The sequence below is a fragment of the Vicugna pacos genome, chromosome 12, assembly GCF_048564905.1.
Source record: "Vicugna pacos chromosome 12, VicPac4, whole genome shotgun sequence".
NCBI classification, from domain to species: domain Eukaryota; kingdom Metazoa; phylum Chordata; class Mammalia; order Artiodactyla; family Camelidae; genus Vicugna; species Vicugna pacos.
Genome location: NC_132998.1, coordinates 28,764,596 through 28,783,698, shown reverse-complemented (window position 1 = coordinate 28,783,698; position 19,103 = coordinate 28,764,596). Strand labels below are relative to the sequence as shown.

General features: G+C 34.2%; 1 protein-coding gene across 2 annotated transcripts in view; it reads left to right on the top strand.

Annotated features, from left to right (window-relative positions):
* HCFC2 (host cell factor C2) overlaps positions 1 to 19,103 on the top strand; it is a 52,869-nt gene that overhangs the window by 27,631 nt on the left and 6,135 nt on the right. Inside the window, exons 12-15 of one of the 2 annotated variants that reach the window (XM_072973083.1) lie at positions 464 to 537; positions 2,447 to 2,584; positions 4,315 to 4,500; positions 5,197 to 5,482. In XM_072973083.1, coding sequence (XP_072829184.1) covers positions 464 to 537; positions 2,447 to 2,584; positions 4,315 to 4,500; positions 5,197 to 5,482 — 684 coding nt within the window. Of the gene's footprint in view, positions 1 to 463; positions 538 to 2,446; positions 2,585 to 4,314; positions 4,501 to 5,196; positions 12,919 to 19,103 lie in introns of those variants that run through there. The other variant, XM_072973084.1, reaches the window with a different exon arrangement.

Here is a 19,103-nt window from a genome sequence, read left to right as displayed (position 1 = left end):
GAATCAAATGTAAACAGATAAAGCATTTCAGTTGAAATCATTATATAATATATTCTCTGCTACCTTCCATAAAATAGTTAAATTAGCACACACTAAAATACAATCAGAATGTATCTTTCCTACTGTGAATTTATTCAGCAATTTTTTTCCTTAGAAATGATTAGTTCTATACTGTGGGGTAACAATTCTCCTAGCTTCATTGATTTCTGATTTTGTAAATTCTCATTTTATTCTTTTGCAACAGGAATTGTGTTTCATTTTTGGTAAACATTCTCTGAAGTTCCAGCTAGTCATCAAATCCTTGAAAAATGAGCTTTGTGAACTAGTTCAAGTTAGAGAGTCCACATTTCAAATTATTGTGATTTTCTCCCTCTGGCTATTTTTTGTACATTTATAAATTATATTTTAATGTGTCTCATAAGTGATTATGTAAGTCTTATCTGATGAATTATTTAATTTCTAGTTGATGAAACATGTGCACTGCCTGCAACTAAGATCAGCCGTGTAGAGGCACATGCTGCAGCGATGCCATTTTCTGTAAGTATGTGACCTGAAGATGATATGTGTTTACAGATGGTTAAACATGCTTTGAATGCTGAGCAACTTCAACATGAATTCAGGAAAAGGCTCTTGGGTGTACTCTAGTAATGACTTGACATAGACTGAGAAATGAAGGGTTAAATAGGAAAATGTTCACAGTGTAATGTTAAGTGACAAAAGCTGGATGAAAAATTGTATATATACTGTGTCCCCAATTTTATTAAAAACACACAGAGTGCATACATTCACGCTTCACATGAGTCCACACACATCTACACTACAATGCTTAGATGGCTTCAGGTTGTGGGGCCACACATAATTTTTACTTTCCTCTTTATGCTTTCAATATTTTTCTATTATAAAATGTGCTACTTTTATAATCAGAAGTGTGTCTATGTATGTGTAAATTACATTAATGGTTTAAAGAGTAAAAGGACATGTTTTGGAACATAAAACTTGAATGACTTTATTGCTAGCTGCTTAATAGAAGAACAGCAGAAGATTGCAGTATTGAGTTAGACATACCTGTAGAGTATCTCAATAATCTCTGACGTTGGGTGGTTGTGTGGAAGGCCAGAATCGGTCTGCTTGGTACCAAACTTAAAATACTAGGAATGTGCCTCACAAATATACTAAGATTTTCTTAATTTGATAAATATAAGGATAATATGTATGATCTGTGTATTTTTAATTGATTTTTAAATTATCAGTCATTTCAACTTCACTGCTATGAGCAAGAGTTTTTGACCTAAAATTTACCTTTTAGAATCTTCAAGAATAGTCTGTAATTTTAGTTTTCATTCAGTCATGATTTTTATGGATTTGGTCATATATTTACCTTCATCAGCTTTCACCTTTCCAGAATGTTAAGTCTTACTGTTCTTAGATTCTTCTCAGAGAATTACTAAAATGAACTTTTTCCCTCTTAAATCTATTTTGCAGTGCATCGGCTAGAATGGTATCTGTTATTTCAGTTGGAGCCAGTTGTTTTATAAAAGTTGTTGAAGAGAGTTTTTACAACTTTAAAAATGAAAACAAGTTTAAAGCTATTCCTTTTTTAAAAAAACCATAGACTCTTCTAGCTAGCTTACTTTGTCATGTGTGATAGCCTAAATAACAAATAAATGTGAATTATAAGCATGTACCTCTGCTGTTATATATTTAAGACAGAAATAAATAACTGAAGTGCACATTTGTTTTGAGCTTCTGGAAACTGTCTCATTTATAAAGAAGATGGCTTAAAAAGGTTAGTTCCAGGGATAAGTATAATTCACTTATCACTAAAAGTAGCTTAAGGTAGAGGAAGTTTATTTGTCTTAAAGCAAGGTAAAAATGTAAAACTGTTTAATCTACTCCTCTTTAGTATATACTAAATTATATTTAAATTGCATTTTAGTTTTGAACATTTTTTCTCCTTTTAGGTTTGGAGAATCACAGGTATTTCAAGTACAAAGATCACTGAATTTCTGCTAGTTGTTTTTGAATCTAGAAATAAGCCAGCTTGGAATGAATTTTTCCTTATTTGCTCTGTTTGGAGCAAGTTGTAATGTCACACTAAAGGGATTATTACATTTTCTGAGAGATTCTCTGAAATGACAATGTTCTATAAAACAGCTGGCATTTTAACATATCACTGATTGGAAAGCATGCTAACTCCAACTAGGTTGATAGTACAGAGAGCTACTGACTTGGAGAATGCCTGTCACTCCCTATGTTTGAATTGGCATCCCTGTTTCACTTGTCAGTTGACCTAATCTGTTAAGAGTTTATTTACTTATGAGCTATTAATGTTGTGGTGTTTACCCATATACCTACTTATAGATCACTGCATGGACTTATTAAATCTTGAGATTTCTTGTATGTTCAATAAGAATCTTCATACACATTTTTCCTTCTCTGAAATTAGAAAGAGACTCCTTCAAATCCAGTGACTACAATGAAAGCAGGAGAACGACAGTGGTGTGATGTAGGAATTTTTAAAAATAATACAGCTTTGGTGAGCCAGTTTTATCTGCTGCCAAAAGGGAAGCAAAGCATCTCAAAGGTACCTATTAATATATTTTCTACACTGCTAGTTATAAGCCTCAAGAATGAGATTTTTAAAATAATCCAGATTCAGGTCACTTGAATGAGTGAAATTGGGATCTGTTCACAATTTGTAATTGAGAATTCTATATATCTAGTTATCTTGTATTCTTTTTAAAGCTCTTTTTATAGAATAAATCATAAGAAGTTTACTTTAAAAATCTTATACAATCACTGAGCTGGATTTTCAGTTATAAATAATACAGTCTGGTCAGTACAGATGAAGATTTTTTTTAAATAGTTTTAATTTTGTTACCTGGTGTGTTTAGAGAATAGAACATTTTTTCTTACTGAGAACTTTTTTTCTTCCTAACTTCACAATTTAAAAAATTTAAAAGCCCCTATGCTATTAAATACAATCTAATTTTCCTTAATTTTGAAGCCCCTTAAAGAGGACCTCACATATATGAGACATTGGCCCTCTAAGAATTATGAAGTAGATAACAGCTCCAAAGCATACTGAACTAATTTTTTTTCTGAAATGGGGGGTTTCAGAGAGGGAGTTGCCAAAGAAATATATTCTGAATCTTCCAAAGATCTTACAAATGGAGAATATGTCATTTATCATTATATTTTAGTTTCTTTAATATTACTGCTGGTGTCCCTCTTTTTCATATTGAATTCTAATTCTTGACAAAAATAGACATCCTGTTTAACAATTTGTTAGCATTATGCCTAACAAAATTTCTGGCTATAGTTTGATTTCACATATATGGAAATACCCATATCTAAGGGCCTAGTAGCTATCTGTTTTTCCCAAAAGAAAAAAAAAACTATAAAATTTAGAGCCAGTGAACTTGGGTTTGAATCATTAGTTCCAGCACTCGACAGTTTGACCTTGGACAAATCACTTGTTTAACCTTTCCTGCGACTCGGTTTCCTCATGTGTGAAATGGAGATAACCTAACTCCCTTAAAAATGGAATGATATATAGATACTGACAGGCATATGCAGAATAGATAAACAAGATTTTACTGTATAGCACAGGGAAATATATACAAGATCTTGTGGTAGCTCACAGCAAAAAAGAAGTGACACTTTATGTATGTTCATGTATAACTGAAAAATTATGCTCTACAATGGGATTTGACACAACATTGTAAAATGACTATAACTCAATAAAAAATGTTTTTAAAAAAAGAATGATACATTGGTGCTACCTGTCTCACAGAGATGTAGTGAAACTTAGGGAGAATACGTAAAAATTATTAGCAAGTTGTAGATGTTATTATCTTCCTACCCAGAGCATGAAATTCAGTTATTTAATTTAACATTTATTTAGCATCAGCTGAATATTAATTTTTAAAATGCTCCATACTACATGCTAGTTGCTCCTTTTCTATTAAACTTGCTTGCCCATGTCCAAAGGGTGTTTTTCCTGGCTAGACTATTTGATAGTAAATCTTTTGAGGTTTCTATCTCTATACTCTTCATGTGCAGAATATCCTTATATTTCTTTTCATAACCAGTGATTCTTGACTGGAAAGGCACTTTTCCTCTGGATAAGAATCACCAGTTTATGGGCTTGGTTACTTTTGTATTGGAGGATTCATTCCATGTATGAAAGAGGAAAATAAATAATGTGAACTACAACCCTGAAATAGAATTCATTCTTTAAAAGTTTTGTTGTTTAATGAAAAAATAATTAATTGCATCTTTTCTTTGACTTTTGCATATATTATATTTTAGATAGGAAATGCAGACGTACCTGACTACAGTTTACTTAAGAAACAAGATCTTGTTCCAGGCACAGGATATAGATTCAGGGTTGCTGCCATCAATGGTTGTGGAATAGGCCCTTTCAGCAAAATCAGTGAATTTAAAACTTGTATTCCCGGTTTTCCTGGAGCTCCTTCTGCAGTCAGGATTTCAAAGGTGAGACATTAGGTCAAGACTTAATGATTTATACACCAGAAGCTAACACAACATTGTAAATCGACCCTACTTCAATAGTTAAAAAAAAGACTTAATGGTTTAAATTATTGAAACTTTGTACGTGAAGTAAAACTACCAGTTTAGAGATTTTTGACAGTGTCTGATGAAATGAGCGATAACTAAAAGGGGTGGATTAATAGTTTTGTAAGTATTTTTTGCTAATCATTCGTGATATTTTTAAGGACCAAAATTTCAAGCATAATTACAACATCCAAATTACAAAAAGTCAGTAAAATTTGTGTATGCAGCTTAATATTAAGTTTATTCTTGTTGCTATGGAACCAAAAAGTTTGTGCTAGAGAATTTTAAGAGAACACGTGAAATTAGATTATATTTTATCCTAAGGTCCTACCTCTATTTAGAGAAGAGAAGTCTACTTTCAGGTAACTATCTTCTTTGGGATAGTATAGGAAGACATTTAAGTCTAGCCGTGTTTTTTAAAAGGCATAAATTAAACAGTGTAGATCCAATTAGGGTAGGTTTTTAAAAATCAGCAATAGAAGTTCTAACACCTAATGCAGTTACTTCAGTGAAAAGCATCTTGTGTTCTAAAGATAGACTCAACATAGTAAGTGATATTAGAGAAAACTTTAGAACATTTACCTGTTTGTTTTTTTTTCCCCCCCTCTCTTCAAGAATGTTGAGGGTATCCATCTTTCTTGGGAACCTCCCACTTCACCTTCTGGAAATATTTTGGAATATTCAGCATACTTGGCTATCCGCACAGCACAAATACAAGATAATCCAAGTCAGCTTGTGTTTATGAGGATTTATTGTGGTCTTAAGACATCATGTGTAGTGACCACTGGGCAGCTTGCAAATGCACATATCGATTATACATCCAGGCCTGCCATTGTGTTCAGGATATCAGCAAAGAATGAGAAGGGGTATGGACCAGCAACACAAGTTCGATGGCTTCAAGGTAACAATAAAAAAGCACCTTTAAATTGAATTTTTTTTTTTACTGAAGCTATTGTGATTATTATTTATTAGTAACTGGTTATGAAGATTTGTCATTTAAAAGAGTGTTCTCTGTATTTCTCATAGTTATGAATTTGAGTTTGTAAGTTGTTATTAAAATGTATTTGCTCAATTCTAGATCCAAATAAAAATAGAAAAGAAGCAAAGCCTCTCTGAAAATTAGTATATGGATTCTTCCTTACAGTTATAGCTCTTTTATAAAGGAAAATAGTAAAATTAAGATACAAGCTAGAAGGCTTTATTACCCCAATATCTTATATAAAGGCCATGTAACTCAGTCATCCTAGAGTTATTGAGATGATTCTAGTAACTGGCTGTTGTACACTGTGCTGTCTTATATAGTAAATGTTCTCTACATTGTAAAGGCCCTGTCTTTGAGTATTCCCTCTAACTTCGTTCTATTCAATGAGCAGTGGTCCTCTAACAACTATCTTCTAGTAGATAATATTTGTGATACTAATTTTAGTAGCCATTTGATTCATTTCTTTGTTTATATACAGTTAGCACAGGGCTTAAATTTAAAAAAGAAAGAGGCAAGTTCAGAAGCTCTGCTTTTGAACTTTTGTCATTTTCCAAGAATCATGGCAAAATACAAAAAGATTAATGGTTTTTCTTGATTTATACCAGGTTGATATGTTGGAGTATATTGAATTTTGGCCAAAGCACTTAACTTATCTGGCCCTCAGTTTCCTTGTTGTTAGATGAGACAGTTAAAAGAATTTACCTGTAGGGTCCCTATCAGCACTGAAATTCTGTATTTTCATCAGAACTGAAGTATATCCCTAAACATTTCAACATCTGTCTTAATGGATCTAACTTTACTTTTGCTGAAATTTAAACATTCATAATTTAAAATTCAGAATTAAAGTATATGTCCTCCTTATTGCAGAAAGAAAGAAGCACCTTAACAGGACACAAGTTTTGAAATAGTGTTTTAAACATTTGTAAGATTTTTGTAAATGCTCTAAATGTTTTATTTTTGCATTGTTTTTACCTCGAAATTGTATAAACTTTTTTACAACTGAAATAGAAGCATTAGACAGCTTACTCAGGTTCCATTACAACCTTAAGGATGCGTATATAGGCATTATGGATACTCTGCTACAGGTAACTTGTTTCAAACCTTTTAGGAATTTCATGGTTCCACTGCCTATTTGAATCTGAAATGAACATACAGAGCAATAATTGCAGAAAAGATATTTCAAACTCAGAGCTGCAATAACTGCAGGGCACAGGTCTATCTTTTTTATACTATGTAACCTTATGCCAGTTTAGGTTGACTGAGTAGCTGTGTCCTCAAACTTCATGTATAATACTCCCAGCAAAGATGGATTTAATTGTGCAGAATTGATATATATGTATGTTCCAGTTACTAATTTAAAGTGTATAGAATATTTTAATATATAATTTTTGTAAAGAACTGGGATTTTTATACTACAGTATTTGTAATTAATGTCTCACTAATTAAGTTTCTCTTGAAGAAAATATGCAGACTGTTAGACACATAATGAGTGATTTCCAAACTCTAAAGGTAAAATAAATGCACTACTATGGTGTTGTTAGAATACCTTTTTTTGTGGCTGTATGAATCTATAATCTTTAAATGTGTATTTTACAAACAATGTTTACAAGGAGCTTCTCTGGTTTATTATCCCAGCACCTATCTTGGTGAGAGCTTCATTCTGCTTTTGTTTAACTCATATGCTTTGCTTTTGGCATATGCTTGCTTTTTGCACTAGTAGAATTTTAACTTACCTCATTATTATGTTTGTAATCGTCTGTATAGCTTCCGTAATATGTCTGATATAGGCTAAAGAAGTACTTAACCAAAGTTAAAATAAATGGTAAGCAATTTTGCACATATTAAATGCTAGGGTTTGTTGTGTATATGTGTGTGTTTAGTTATAAAAAAGAGTAAGAATGGAGAGTTATAGTTTGTTTCAAGCTCAGTTATTTTAATGGTCTGTTTGCTTCATTAGGAAAAGGTCTGGCTTTTAACCCCTTATTCTCTGCATTAATTAACAGTTTGCATCTTGAAGCACTTCTCTTAATTACAAGGAATAAGTTGACTTTAAGCAAAGAATAGAATATTTGTTTGAGCGTATACATTTATACCTAATTATTATTTTGTTTAGTTAACTTTGCTTAAATGCCTCTAGTGTTCTAGACCAGGAGGTGACAATGAACCTGTGGTTCTAAAATATGTCTTATTTTCTAGAGAGAAAGACAGTCTTTCAATACCAAGATACTTGTTAAAATGTTTTTACTTTAAGAATTAGCCAATTCTTTACCATTTTCTGGCATTTGTACATTAAGTACTAGTCACATTTATCTCTCTGATAAATGATTGGTGACTGAAAGATGGCATTGAGAAATCTGTGTGGCTTTGACATTAATAGTTAATAAGAGAACTTTGAGCTATGAGTTTATGAATAGAATGGATTGGGGTAAATAACAAGAAAAGTACATTTACCTTCTTACGATTTGCACATTTTTCTAAGTGAAGATTCCTTTGAGTAGCAGTGGGCTATATAACATGCAGATATCTTTCATAAGAGGATTTACACAGAACCAAATTACTTTCTTTACTCCTCCCTGCTGGATAAGCAATTCAGATGTACAAGCCTTTGTGCCACAGTCCTCTTCCTGGACTCTGCAGCTTTGGTTCACATATGTAGTAAAAAGATTTTGATGTTGCATGCTCTTAGAATTAAGTTTTCTAAACTATTGCATTGGCTTCATTTTAGTTTAGTAAACTGTTTGGCAGCTTAACTAGAAATAGAATATTATAAACTCATTTTTATTGCATTTAAAAAAAATGGAAATAATCTGATTGCACGTATGAGGCTCCCTGCCATATAACCCAGTTACATAAATATAATCATCTGTAAGAGGGTGAAACTGTTGATCCATTATTTCAAAGACTTATAGACTAGCAACAGTTTGTTCTGGTTAGAGATACAGTCTACTATAACTGAAGATATTTTTGTTTTAAAAAATTACAGCACTTGTAGCATAAAAATAATTTGTAACATTGGATATGAAGAGATTATTAATATTTAAAATTAACGTAGTCATCTGGTCATAAATAGATTACAAAATAGACTTGGTCTTTGACCATTTAAGGTATAATCGACAGTTACGTTTTCATGACTGATTTTAGGCAGTTTTATGTATTGTGTACCAATGATATATAAAATAAAGCACCTTTTATACTATAACCAATTACAACTGTTATTTATTTTGAACTACATGGAAGAAAAACTAGTGATGGCAGAGGAACTCTGTAGAAATGTTGATTTTATAGCAATCACTTAAAATAATATAGGCAGTCTCATAAAGAATGGATTGTGTCTAAAAACTTGTTTACAAGTTAGTGGATTGTGTTTGGGAATCATTTTCTGATAGAAATATAAAGCTTATCTATAACCTTTATTGCAGCTGACCTAGTATGTTTGAAAGTAAAAAGGCAAATGGCTCCAAGAAAGAGACTTAAACTTGTTGTCACCTTTTTTTGATCTCCTTTTAATTTATGCTTTTCACGCATTTTAATTCATAGCAGCCTGGCTTCTGTCTGTCAGAGTGGCTGTAGCAAAGGTTAGGGATAACTTCTCATTTCCCAAATCCAGTGAATTCTTTCATTGTACTTATTAATCTTGTCATTTGAAACTTTTAACCACTCCCTTGACAGTTTCACATTTTTCTAGGTTCTGTCATACTGTGCTCTCTGTGTTTTTTTATGCATCTCCTCTGTCTGCAGTCCCCTTTAACACTCTCACCTATCTCCATTCGTATTTTCAAGATTCAGGTAAATTGCCGACCTGATGAAGCCTTTCCTGACATACTCCATTTCCAGGTAGATTTGACTCCTTTTTCTTGTGCCCCCACTGTCCTTTGTTAAGTCTTCTGTCATAGCAGCCTAAAAACTGTTGTGCCCTTACTTGTTAGCATTGTTCCTCCTCTTCTGACAGATGGTAGGTCTTTGAGACGGAGACTGAGTCTTTATATCTCTTTCATATCAACCCTTTATCTCGTACTTAAATATTTTAGCAAATGAGTAAAGAAAATTGTCACCTTTACATCTCTCTCCATACTCTCGCTCCCCATCTAAAATTGGGTCAAAATGGGAGGGAGGCTTTGAAAAGGAAAGAGATTTTAGCAGATTTAATAAGCCTCTGGAGGAAACACAAACCCCAGCTTTGTGTTACCCTACCCTGCTGTTACTTAGGTTCCTAAGAGAAGTCCTGGGATAAATAAGGGGTGTGTCACATATTTACTAGGCTAAAAGGGATTTAATATGGGTGTGTTTAGATTGCAAGAGGAAGTCTTTGATCTAAAAAGATCTGAGCATTTAGTGAGATTGGTGGGCATTGGTAGATAATGATTTTTAACATTGGATGATCAGGAAAATGAGCTAAAAATATTTCCAAAGTCAGTCTCTCTGATTTCCCTATGGGAAAGCCATGGGCAGTTGTCTAACATTCGAAAAAACTACCTACCTATTTAATATGTTGTAAGCATGGGGCGCTGCTGGAGGACGCAGAACACCAGCATTAGAACCACACTGGAGTCTTATGTGTCAAGTCAGGTCACTCTTGTCACCTCTAAGCTTATAGGACAAAGGACTCTTACATTTTATTACTGGAAAACAAGATGATATTGGCACACCTTTCTTCCAAGTTTTCCAGTTACAGTTGGGAGTCCTTATGCTCATATATTTCTATAACTCAGATAAAGCCCTTTTTATAATTTAAATCATGCCTGGAAAAACATGAACTACCATATTCTGGGGAGAAACAATAAATTCTATAAACTGAATGATGAAAGAAAAAGCTATACTGGCCTCCTTATTGAAAATAGATTTTGATATCTTATTAGTATTAATTTGCTTCTTTCCTGTCCTCTGGAGAACTAAAATCAGGAACATGTCCACTTGCGGGACTGTTCATCTCAGCAAGGTCATCAAACTGAGTGCAAGTTTCTTTTGTTTCATATTTGGTATCTTGGATAAGTTGAATCGGGCAAGGGCCTCATACTTTAAGGTCATCAGATTCACAATCTGACTACCACTTCTGCCAGAGCCTCAAATTCGAGTCTTGAGAATTCAGGGTTATGAAGTCTTTGGCTTTGTGTAGAGAGAAGACTAGGAAACCATAGCTTTGAGGCTGTGGAGGAACTATTTCCTGACTTGATTTTTTTGGTTCAAAACAAGTTTTTTGCAGAGTCCTCAGAGATGATGGGGAATTTACATATATTCCCTGAAGATAAAAGTGCAAGAAGTAGGAATTGGTGGCATATCAGATATGAAAGCTATAGCAGACAAGGAAATGGCCCTCCATTCTACCCATTCCCCTTTCCTCCTCTCCTTGCCACCCAGAGACAAGAAGCTAAAGGATTCCTCATTCCTCAGCATGAAAATTGAGGAAGGCCCAAGGAGAACCATTTATGTCTGAGCATATACAGGGTAAAAATTAAAGGTAGCGGCCAGTGTTTGTTTTGGAACATAAAGTAACTCTTTCTACTAGTAAGGCATGGTCCAACAAATGTCCAACTCTGACCAAGAGGATTATCCATTCCTCCGCCTCTCTGGAGAGAAAGAGTGGGAGTTTCCTAAGAGCTTGAGAAAGTTTCTCTCCTAATTTCTGCTTCTTATTGGAGAAGGAGGAAAAAGCTACAGGCATAATAATTACATCCATTTTAACACAGTTTTGGGTGTGCCACTTAAAGCAGCATAGTGTGTTAAGAGAGTGGGCGGAGAGCTCTGGTGGTCCAAGCAACTACTTGATCTGAATCATCCTGCTACCGGTTGCAGTATAGCACCCCCTGGTGGCATTGTCCATTCCAGCTTACATGTGGGTAAGATTTGGGGTCTTGTAGCATTGGATTTTAAAAACAGCTACAGAAATGTCAGGAGCTTTCTGAGTGTCTGGAACTCAGTTGAGGAAATTGGACCTGAAGATACACTTTCTGTTTCTCCGCTTCCTGGGAATGTGTTGCCAACCATTTGCTGCTGGGCCTGGTCTACCTCTTGTACCAACTCCTAACCCAAGATAATAACTTTAGCCTGTCTTCTTTGGGTGCAAGGGATGGATCCAGTGTTTCAAGGTCTTTTTTTTTCCAAATTTCTAAATTGTATACCAAAGTTCATAGCTAATCCCCTAATCAGGAGAAATTGCACCTTAACTGCGCCTTGTTTAGTCTGCAAAATGGCACTGCCAGTGATGACATGATTGCAAAATTGTTCTGACATTTGTGTGACCAACGTGGCACCTGTAATTAAGCAATGTGGAAAAACAGTCAATAGCCACCATACACTTTCTGTATTTTTAGATTGCTTAACACATAAATGTACTATTAGGAGAATGTGCCAAAGGGAATTTGTACTTTTGAAAGTCAACAGAATTCAGTAAAGAGGCAGTCTTTTGGCAGTTTATTTTGAGATTTGCATCACCTATTATTTTATTCTCTGCTTTATACAAATAATTATACCCAGTAAACCAAGTAACCAATTAACCAGAATCATACCAGTGACTCTGAACCAACTTGGCAGAGCAGTACTATAATACTGCCATCTCGTTGGATCCTGACTCTCTGGGAACCTAGTTAACTTCTGTGAAGAATAGCTCATATTCATTCCTTTTTTCATATTGTTATGTATTTCTTCCTCACCAGTTACCATTATTGGCTGACTTTCAATGCAGAGCAGTGGCTGAAACATCAGATATTCTCTCTCTTTGTTGATGAAATTATACATTACATAACCTAGAATCTTTTTTCTTTTAAAATGTTTGTTGAGAAAAAATGATCATGCATGTACTCAATCTTCACCTTAAGAGCTAGAATGCCCTCAGATGCTTAGAATTCCTCCCTTTGTCTTCCCTCTACACACACCACATGAGGTAAACATTTTTCTGGATTTTTTTGTTAATAATTCCCATGTTTTTATTTGTGGTTCTACCATCTATGTATGTATCCCTAATAATATATTGTTTAGATTTACCTGTTTTTGAACTTGTGTGTAAATGCTGTCATGCTGTATGTATTCTGTGACTTTTTTCTGACATTGTTTTTGAGATTCCCATCCATGTTTATACATGTAACTGTATTTCATTTGTTTTCACTGCTGTATAGTATTCCATTGTATGACTATACTGCAATTTATTTATCTGTTCTTCTGTTCATGGAGATTTGAATTGCTTTCTGTTTTGGGCTTTTCTGAACGATGCTGCTATGAACATTCTGCAAATTATAGTGTAAGCTCCATGTGGGCAGGGATTTTGTCTGTTTTGTCTAATTTTGTCTGTTTAAACATTCGTAATGTCTAGAAAAATGCTGGCACATGGTAGATGCTTAATAAATATTTGAGGAGTGAGCAGATTCTTGTACATGTCTCCTGGTGCACGTGTGCAAGCGTTCCTCTAGGGCAATTGTTTTCAAACTGTGGCCCCGGGAGCCTTGAGGGTCCCTGAGACTCTTTTAGGGGAGTCTGTGTGGGCAGAACTATTTTCATAAGAATACTAAGGCATTATTTGTCCTTTTCACTCTCACTTCTCACGTTTAAATATTTTCCAGATATATGACATCATCACTCTGATAGCTCATCAAGTGTGTACCAGTGTATTTTTGTTTTGAAAATGTCTTTTAATTTTTAATATGGTAAATATTGATAAATATAACCCATGTGAACAACAGTTCTTTGAGGTCCTCAATAACTTTTAAGGATGTAAAGAGGTTCTGAGACCAAAAATTTGAGAATTGATGCTCTAAGAAGTGGGTTTTACTTGGTCATGCTTAACTGTTTTTTAAAACATTTATATCAGTACGCTCCCACTGACAGTGGTTGAGTGTCATTGTTCCATATCCTAGTGAACACTTAATCTTGACTATCTTATTTGCCAATTGGATGGTGATTATATAGTATCTTACTGTGGGTTTAATTTGTATTCTCTGATTGATAATGAAAGTGTTTTTTTCGTATATGAACGTGTTTCCTCTTCTGTGAAGTACCTATTTGTGTCTTTTGACCATTTTTCTATTGGATGTGTGTCTTTTTTTCATTGATTCATATGATTTCTTTATATATTCTGGATACCAACCCTTTGTCAGTAAACATGTTATATGTATTTTCTCCCAGTTTGTGTATTATCTTTTGTAATTGTACTGAATCTGTTGATAAGCTTGGAGATAATTGATATCTTTTCAATAAGTCTTCCTAGCCAAAAACATTGTGTATTTCTCCATTTGGTTTTCTTTTACTATCTCTCAATAAACTTTAATAATTTTTGTCCATAAAGGCCTTCACGTCTTATATTAGTTTTCTTCCTAGGAGTTTTATATATTTTTAATGCTGTGATAAATTTTTAAAAATTACAGTTTCTGTTCTAAGTGGTTGTTGCTGATTATAGACACATTATTGCTATGTGTTGATTTTGGATCCAGCAACCTTGCTAAATTTTTATTCTAATAATGTATCTAGATTTCTTTTTGAGTTTTTTATATAATCACATCATCTGAAATAGTGGCAGTTTTCTTCCTTTCTGATCCTTGTACCTTTAAAAAATTTCTTCTTACATTTCTGTACTTGCTAGGACATGTAGTACAATGTTGGAAAGAACTGATAGTGAACATCTTTGCTTTAGCTTCAACTTAAAGGGAAGGCTTTCGACATTTCAGTTCATTTTTTTCCCCCCATAAATGGCCTTTATCAGGTTAAGGAGACTGTCTTCTATTTCTAGTTTGCTAATAGTTTTTTATGAATGAATGTTGAATTGTTCAATGCTTTTTTTCTCATCTATTTAAATGGTTGAATTGTTTTCTCTTTTAATATTACTGTATTAGATTTTGATAGTTAACTTTTTAATACTGAACTGATCTAATTCTTAGGATAAACCGAATTTGGCCATGGTGTATGTGTATTTTAATACATTGTTGGACTCAATTTGCCAATATTTATTTAGGATTTTTGCTTCTATGTTCCAGAGTGAAGTCAGCTCACAATTTTCCTTTTTTGTCCTGTTATCTGGTTTCAGTATCAAGGTTACATTACCCTTATTAAATGAGTTTTTCAGTTTTCTGGAAGGTTGGAACTAGTCTTTAAAGGCATTTGGTCATTAAGAGAAGATTTTAAACTACTGATTCATTTCTTTAAAGGTTGTAGCGTCATTAGGATTTTATATCCTTGAGTCAGTTTTGTTAAATTTAGTAAGTTCTAGGGATTTCTCCACTTCATCTAGCTTAAAATTTTTTAACATGAAGTTATTTGTATTACCTTTATATCATTTTAGTTTCCACAGCATCTATAGTTATGATGCTTTTTCATTCCTTTTAGTTTATTTGTGCCTTTTCATTTTTTTAATTGTTAATCCTTCCAGAGGTTTGACTGTTTAGCCCGTTAGTTATTTTAAAAGTATGTTTTCAAGTGCTTAGGGGTGGATTGTAGTTGTCTTAATCTGTATTTCTAAGATCATTTTGCCAGAGAACCTGAGCTGTAGGATTTTAATTATCTGAAATTTGAGGCTAGCTTTATGACTTATCCTGTGATCAGTTTTTACACGTGCCCCACGTGTGCCTGGTGAGTAGGGAATCTCCAGTTGTTGAGTATGGTGTCCGTTAGCTCAGACTTGTTGTGCTGTGCGGATCTTCTCCTCACTGATTCACCTCATACTTGATTCCTTATTTACTAAAGAGGCTCAAGATCTCATTATGGTAAGTAGATTTCTCAATTTCTCTTGAAGTTGTATTTGCTTCTTCTTTTGGCTTTATTATTAGTTGCATACCAATTTAGAATTTTTCTATCTTCCTTGGTGAACTGAACTTTCTATATAATTATGTAACGACTCTTTCTATGAATGCTTGTTGCTTTCATCTTTTTGGCTTTTTATTTACTATAGCAATATTTTGGTTAGTGTTTATCTGAATAGCTTAGATATTTCTTTGGCCTCATATTTTAAGTGTGCAAGAGACACAGTTAAAATATAAGTCCACAGAAAAAAATATGGATAGTTTAGTATGTTTATATCTATTGTGATTACAGTTGTGATTTGGACTTGTTTTTAGGTCCTCATTGTATCACCTCTTTTAAAATTTTTGTCCATTCCTCCCTTCTTGCCTTATCTTTCATTTCTCATTTTCTTCTTTGTTTTTCCCTTCCTTTGTTGGGTTTTTATTTTTAATTATTATGATTTTTTCCTATGAGTTATGTTTGGTTTACAAAAGTACTTGTTTGTTCTGTGTAATCTTTTGCTCCTTATTCATATTTTCTATGCTTCTATTCCTTTATACATCACTAATTTTTCTTGTGTTGCTACCAATATTCTTTGTGGTCGAATCTGCTGTGTGTTGTATAAATTGTTTTTTATTGGTGGTGACATTTCCCCTTGTTTTGTGGTATCTTAAACTTATTTTCCTCAGAAAAATAGGAGTTATTTGAAGTATGGAATGAAATTCAGATCCTTAAGAGAATTTGTTGCTCTGCAAAACACCAACCTGAGATCACTTTATCAGCTGGAAGGTTCTGTGATTTCAGATCACAAACGTTGAGAGCTAGCCAGTGATTATGAATTTGAGGGTGATGGCAATTTATCCTCTTCCACCAAGCACCAAAATTGAGACAGGCAAGGTTCCTTGCTGCCCACTTCACTTCTCTGTGGTGGCCTGACTATACTCCAGACTAAGTGAGCCTCAAGCTTCATGTCCAGTCCCCCACTACTGGTAGCTTCTGGTCTCCAGAGTTCAACAGAGCCGTCAGGGGAAAAGCAGGCTTTGGTGCTAGCTTACCTCATAGGTTTCCTGTTTCTTCATTTTCAGAGTTTTGCAGATGTCTTACACTTTCATGTGAACTCAGTGATACATTTTAAAAGATACTTTGTATGTTATTTAATATTAATTTACATTGTTTCTTACATCTTGTTCAACATTTGGTTTTTTAAACCAGGACTTACTGAGGGTATCTAGACTGCCTTATTCTTAGAAAGTCTAAACTAAAATTTGCCCTTGATGTGAGTAGGAAACGTAACAGTTTGTAGTCTACACAGAATTATCGGATGCCTAGTTCTCTCCTTTGTACTGTCCTGAAAGACAGCACATTTATGGTACGGGGCTGCGACTTGCAAGGTTGGAAATGTACAGAAAACCTTTTTAAGTTACATTCTTTCTCCACAGTAAGGAATGGTTCCACCATTTCCTTAAATGGCTGTTAGCCCAAATATTACTTGTGTTCTTTGATTAGTGATGGCATTGGTCCAAAAAAAAGGATTTGAATTTGGTGTCTTGTAAACCTAGTATTGGACGTTAGATATGCATGAATGGGCCTTCTTGGCACACCTGTCCTGGTTGAAGGGCACTGTCTACTTGTGACTTGTCTTTGCCTAGCAGCTTGTTTTCAACCAATTACCTAGTGTTTAAGGTTCAGAAGTATCTTTCATTCAGATGTATTCTGAAATTGAGCCCTGTAAATCAGGTGCAAAAGACACAAAACTGTTACTGTTTGCTCTTAGAGGATACTCAAGGAAGACCTAATTATACCTTTTTACAAGAGGCAAAAGTTTACACTAGTGTCAGAATCTTCTCATCTTAGGTATTTTTGTGGAAGATGGAGGAACTACCTATCAACAACTTGTTATTTCCTCCCCTAAAACTAATACAGAGCCAGCACATATTCTACTGACTTTATTTGGCATGCCTGCTGGCATTAGCCTTGGCAAAGGAGTTCTTACAATACATTACCTTGCACAGGCATCTATTTAATATGCAAAAGGAAACTGTCTCTGGAGTAGGGAAAGCTGTAACCTTATCATTAGGCAAGCTTACATCTTGAAAGGTGATGCCCAGAAGCCAGAGATACGAATGCACCCCAGTGTCACCTGTGGCCCATGATTTGAAAGGATTCTGCCTTATGGTTTTAAAATCCTTAAAATCAGGTATAAAAAGCAGCACATCTTGAAAGAAATATCCAAGGGGCTATAGCAGCCAGCATGTAGGCTGTTACAAATCTACTCAGTTTTGGGTGGTGCTATTTTCTGTATTTGGTGATTAGTACAGAGTTTTTATAAGTCTTAAAAGGCTTTCCTGATGAAGTTTAAGCTGAGACCTGAAGGATGAGCGGGACTTAGCCAGGCAGAGGAAGAGAAAGAATGTTGTAGGCAGAGGGAAGTATATGTGTTTAAAGGCATGGCACGGTGGGTGGGAAGAGGCAAAGAACATGGTACCAGGAGCCAAGGGACCAGGGTGGCTGGAGCAGGATGAGCCAGAGGAAGCTAAACTTGGTGAAGTTAAGCAAAGTAATATTTCCAGCCCTAAAAGGAGCCATAAATTAAAGCTAAATATTTTTTGGACAGTATAGCACAGCTCCTTGAAAACAAAATTAGAAGGGTTCTATTTTTTTTTATTCCTGAGCACACTATATGACTCAGTATGTTTAATATATAAATTGTCTAATGCAGGCAGACCAAAAATATACATTTAAAATAGACAAGTTTTGGTATAGATCTTACCCAGTATCACTTATTTGAGTAATGTATTTTATCACATAAAGCAGCAAATATTGTCTTGTTTTGGACTGCTGATAAAATAACCTTCCCTAAGAGAAAATATATTTTCAAAAAAACTCTTGCATTGCAAGATTTCATTCTTGGCAAATAGTAGAAACTATTTTTTTCATTTTTCATGCCTAACCGATACTGCTGTGAAATCCTTTTAGTGGGCCTTCGTGGAGTTAACTGGTATTCCTTTAACCCAGTAAGGCAATCTGGAAAACAGGCAAAAAGGCATGTTTTTGAAGAAAAGAAAATACTGCATTGATACTACACTCTAAGAGGAAAAGAAATACAAATAGCTTGAAATGTCATCATACCCAAGTATATGACATTAGGAAGGTAGCAAAAAAATTCCCTCTGGACTAAAGCATCTCCGCTATAATGAGTTAGTGAGGGGATAGATAAAAGCTACTTAAGTCCCTTCTTCTATATAAGACTTGGTAGTTACTGAAGCCCACTTCTCTCTTAGATACTCATAAAGCAACATGTACAAAATTATTTCTTAAAAAAAAAAACTCTTTTAGGTTAATGTAGGAGCTTATATACTGAAAGGTTCCAGAGAGGAAGAAAGTGTAACATTCAATTCCATGCAACAGAGGCCAGGTAAGAAGCCAACACTGCCTCTCATGTGCATAAAAGGAGACTATGGATCTGACACATGCAGAATGCCAATGTTCTTTCCAAGTTTCAAGCTCATTTAACCCAAAGTTGACCTAATTTTACCTACTCTATAGTTTTAGTACTACCTCTGGATTATTAAATTTAGAATTTTATCTTGACATATAATGATACAAAATTTTAAGTTCTCTAATTCCTTTTGTTGTTTGTTTGTGTTTTGGGGGGGAGGGTAATTAGGTTTATTTATTTATTAATAAAAATTTTTTAAACGGGGGTCCTGGGGATTCAGCCCAGGACCTCATGCATGCTAAACATGCACTCTACACTCTACCATTGAGCTATACACCCCCCTAATTAATTCCTTTTTTTTAATCTTGATTCTTAAATATAGCCCAATCTTTAAACTTTAGA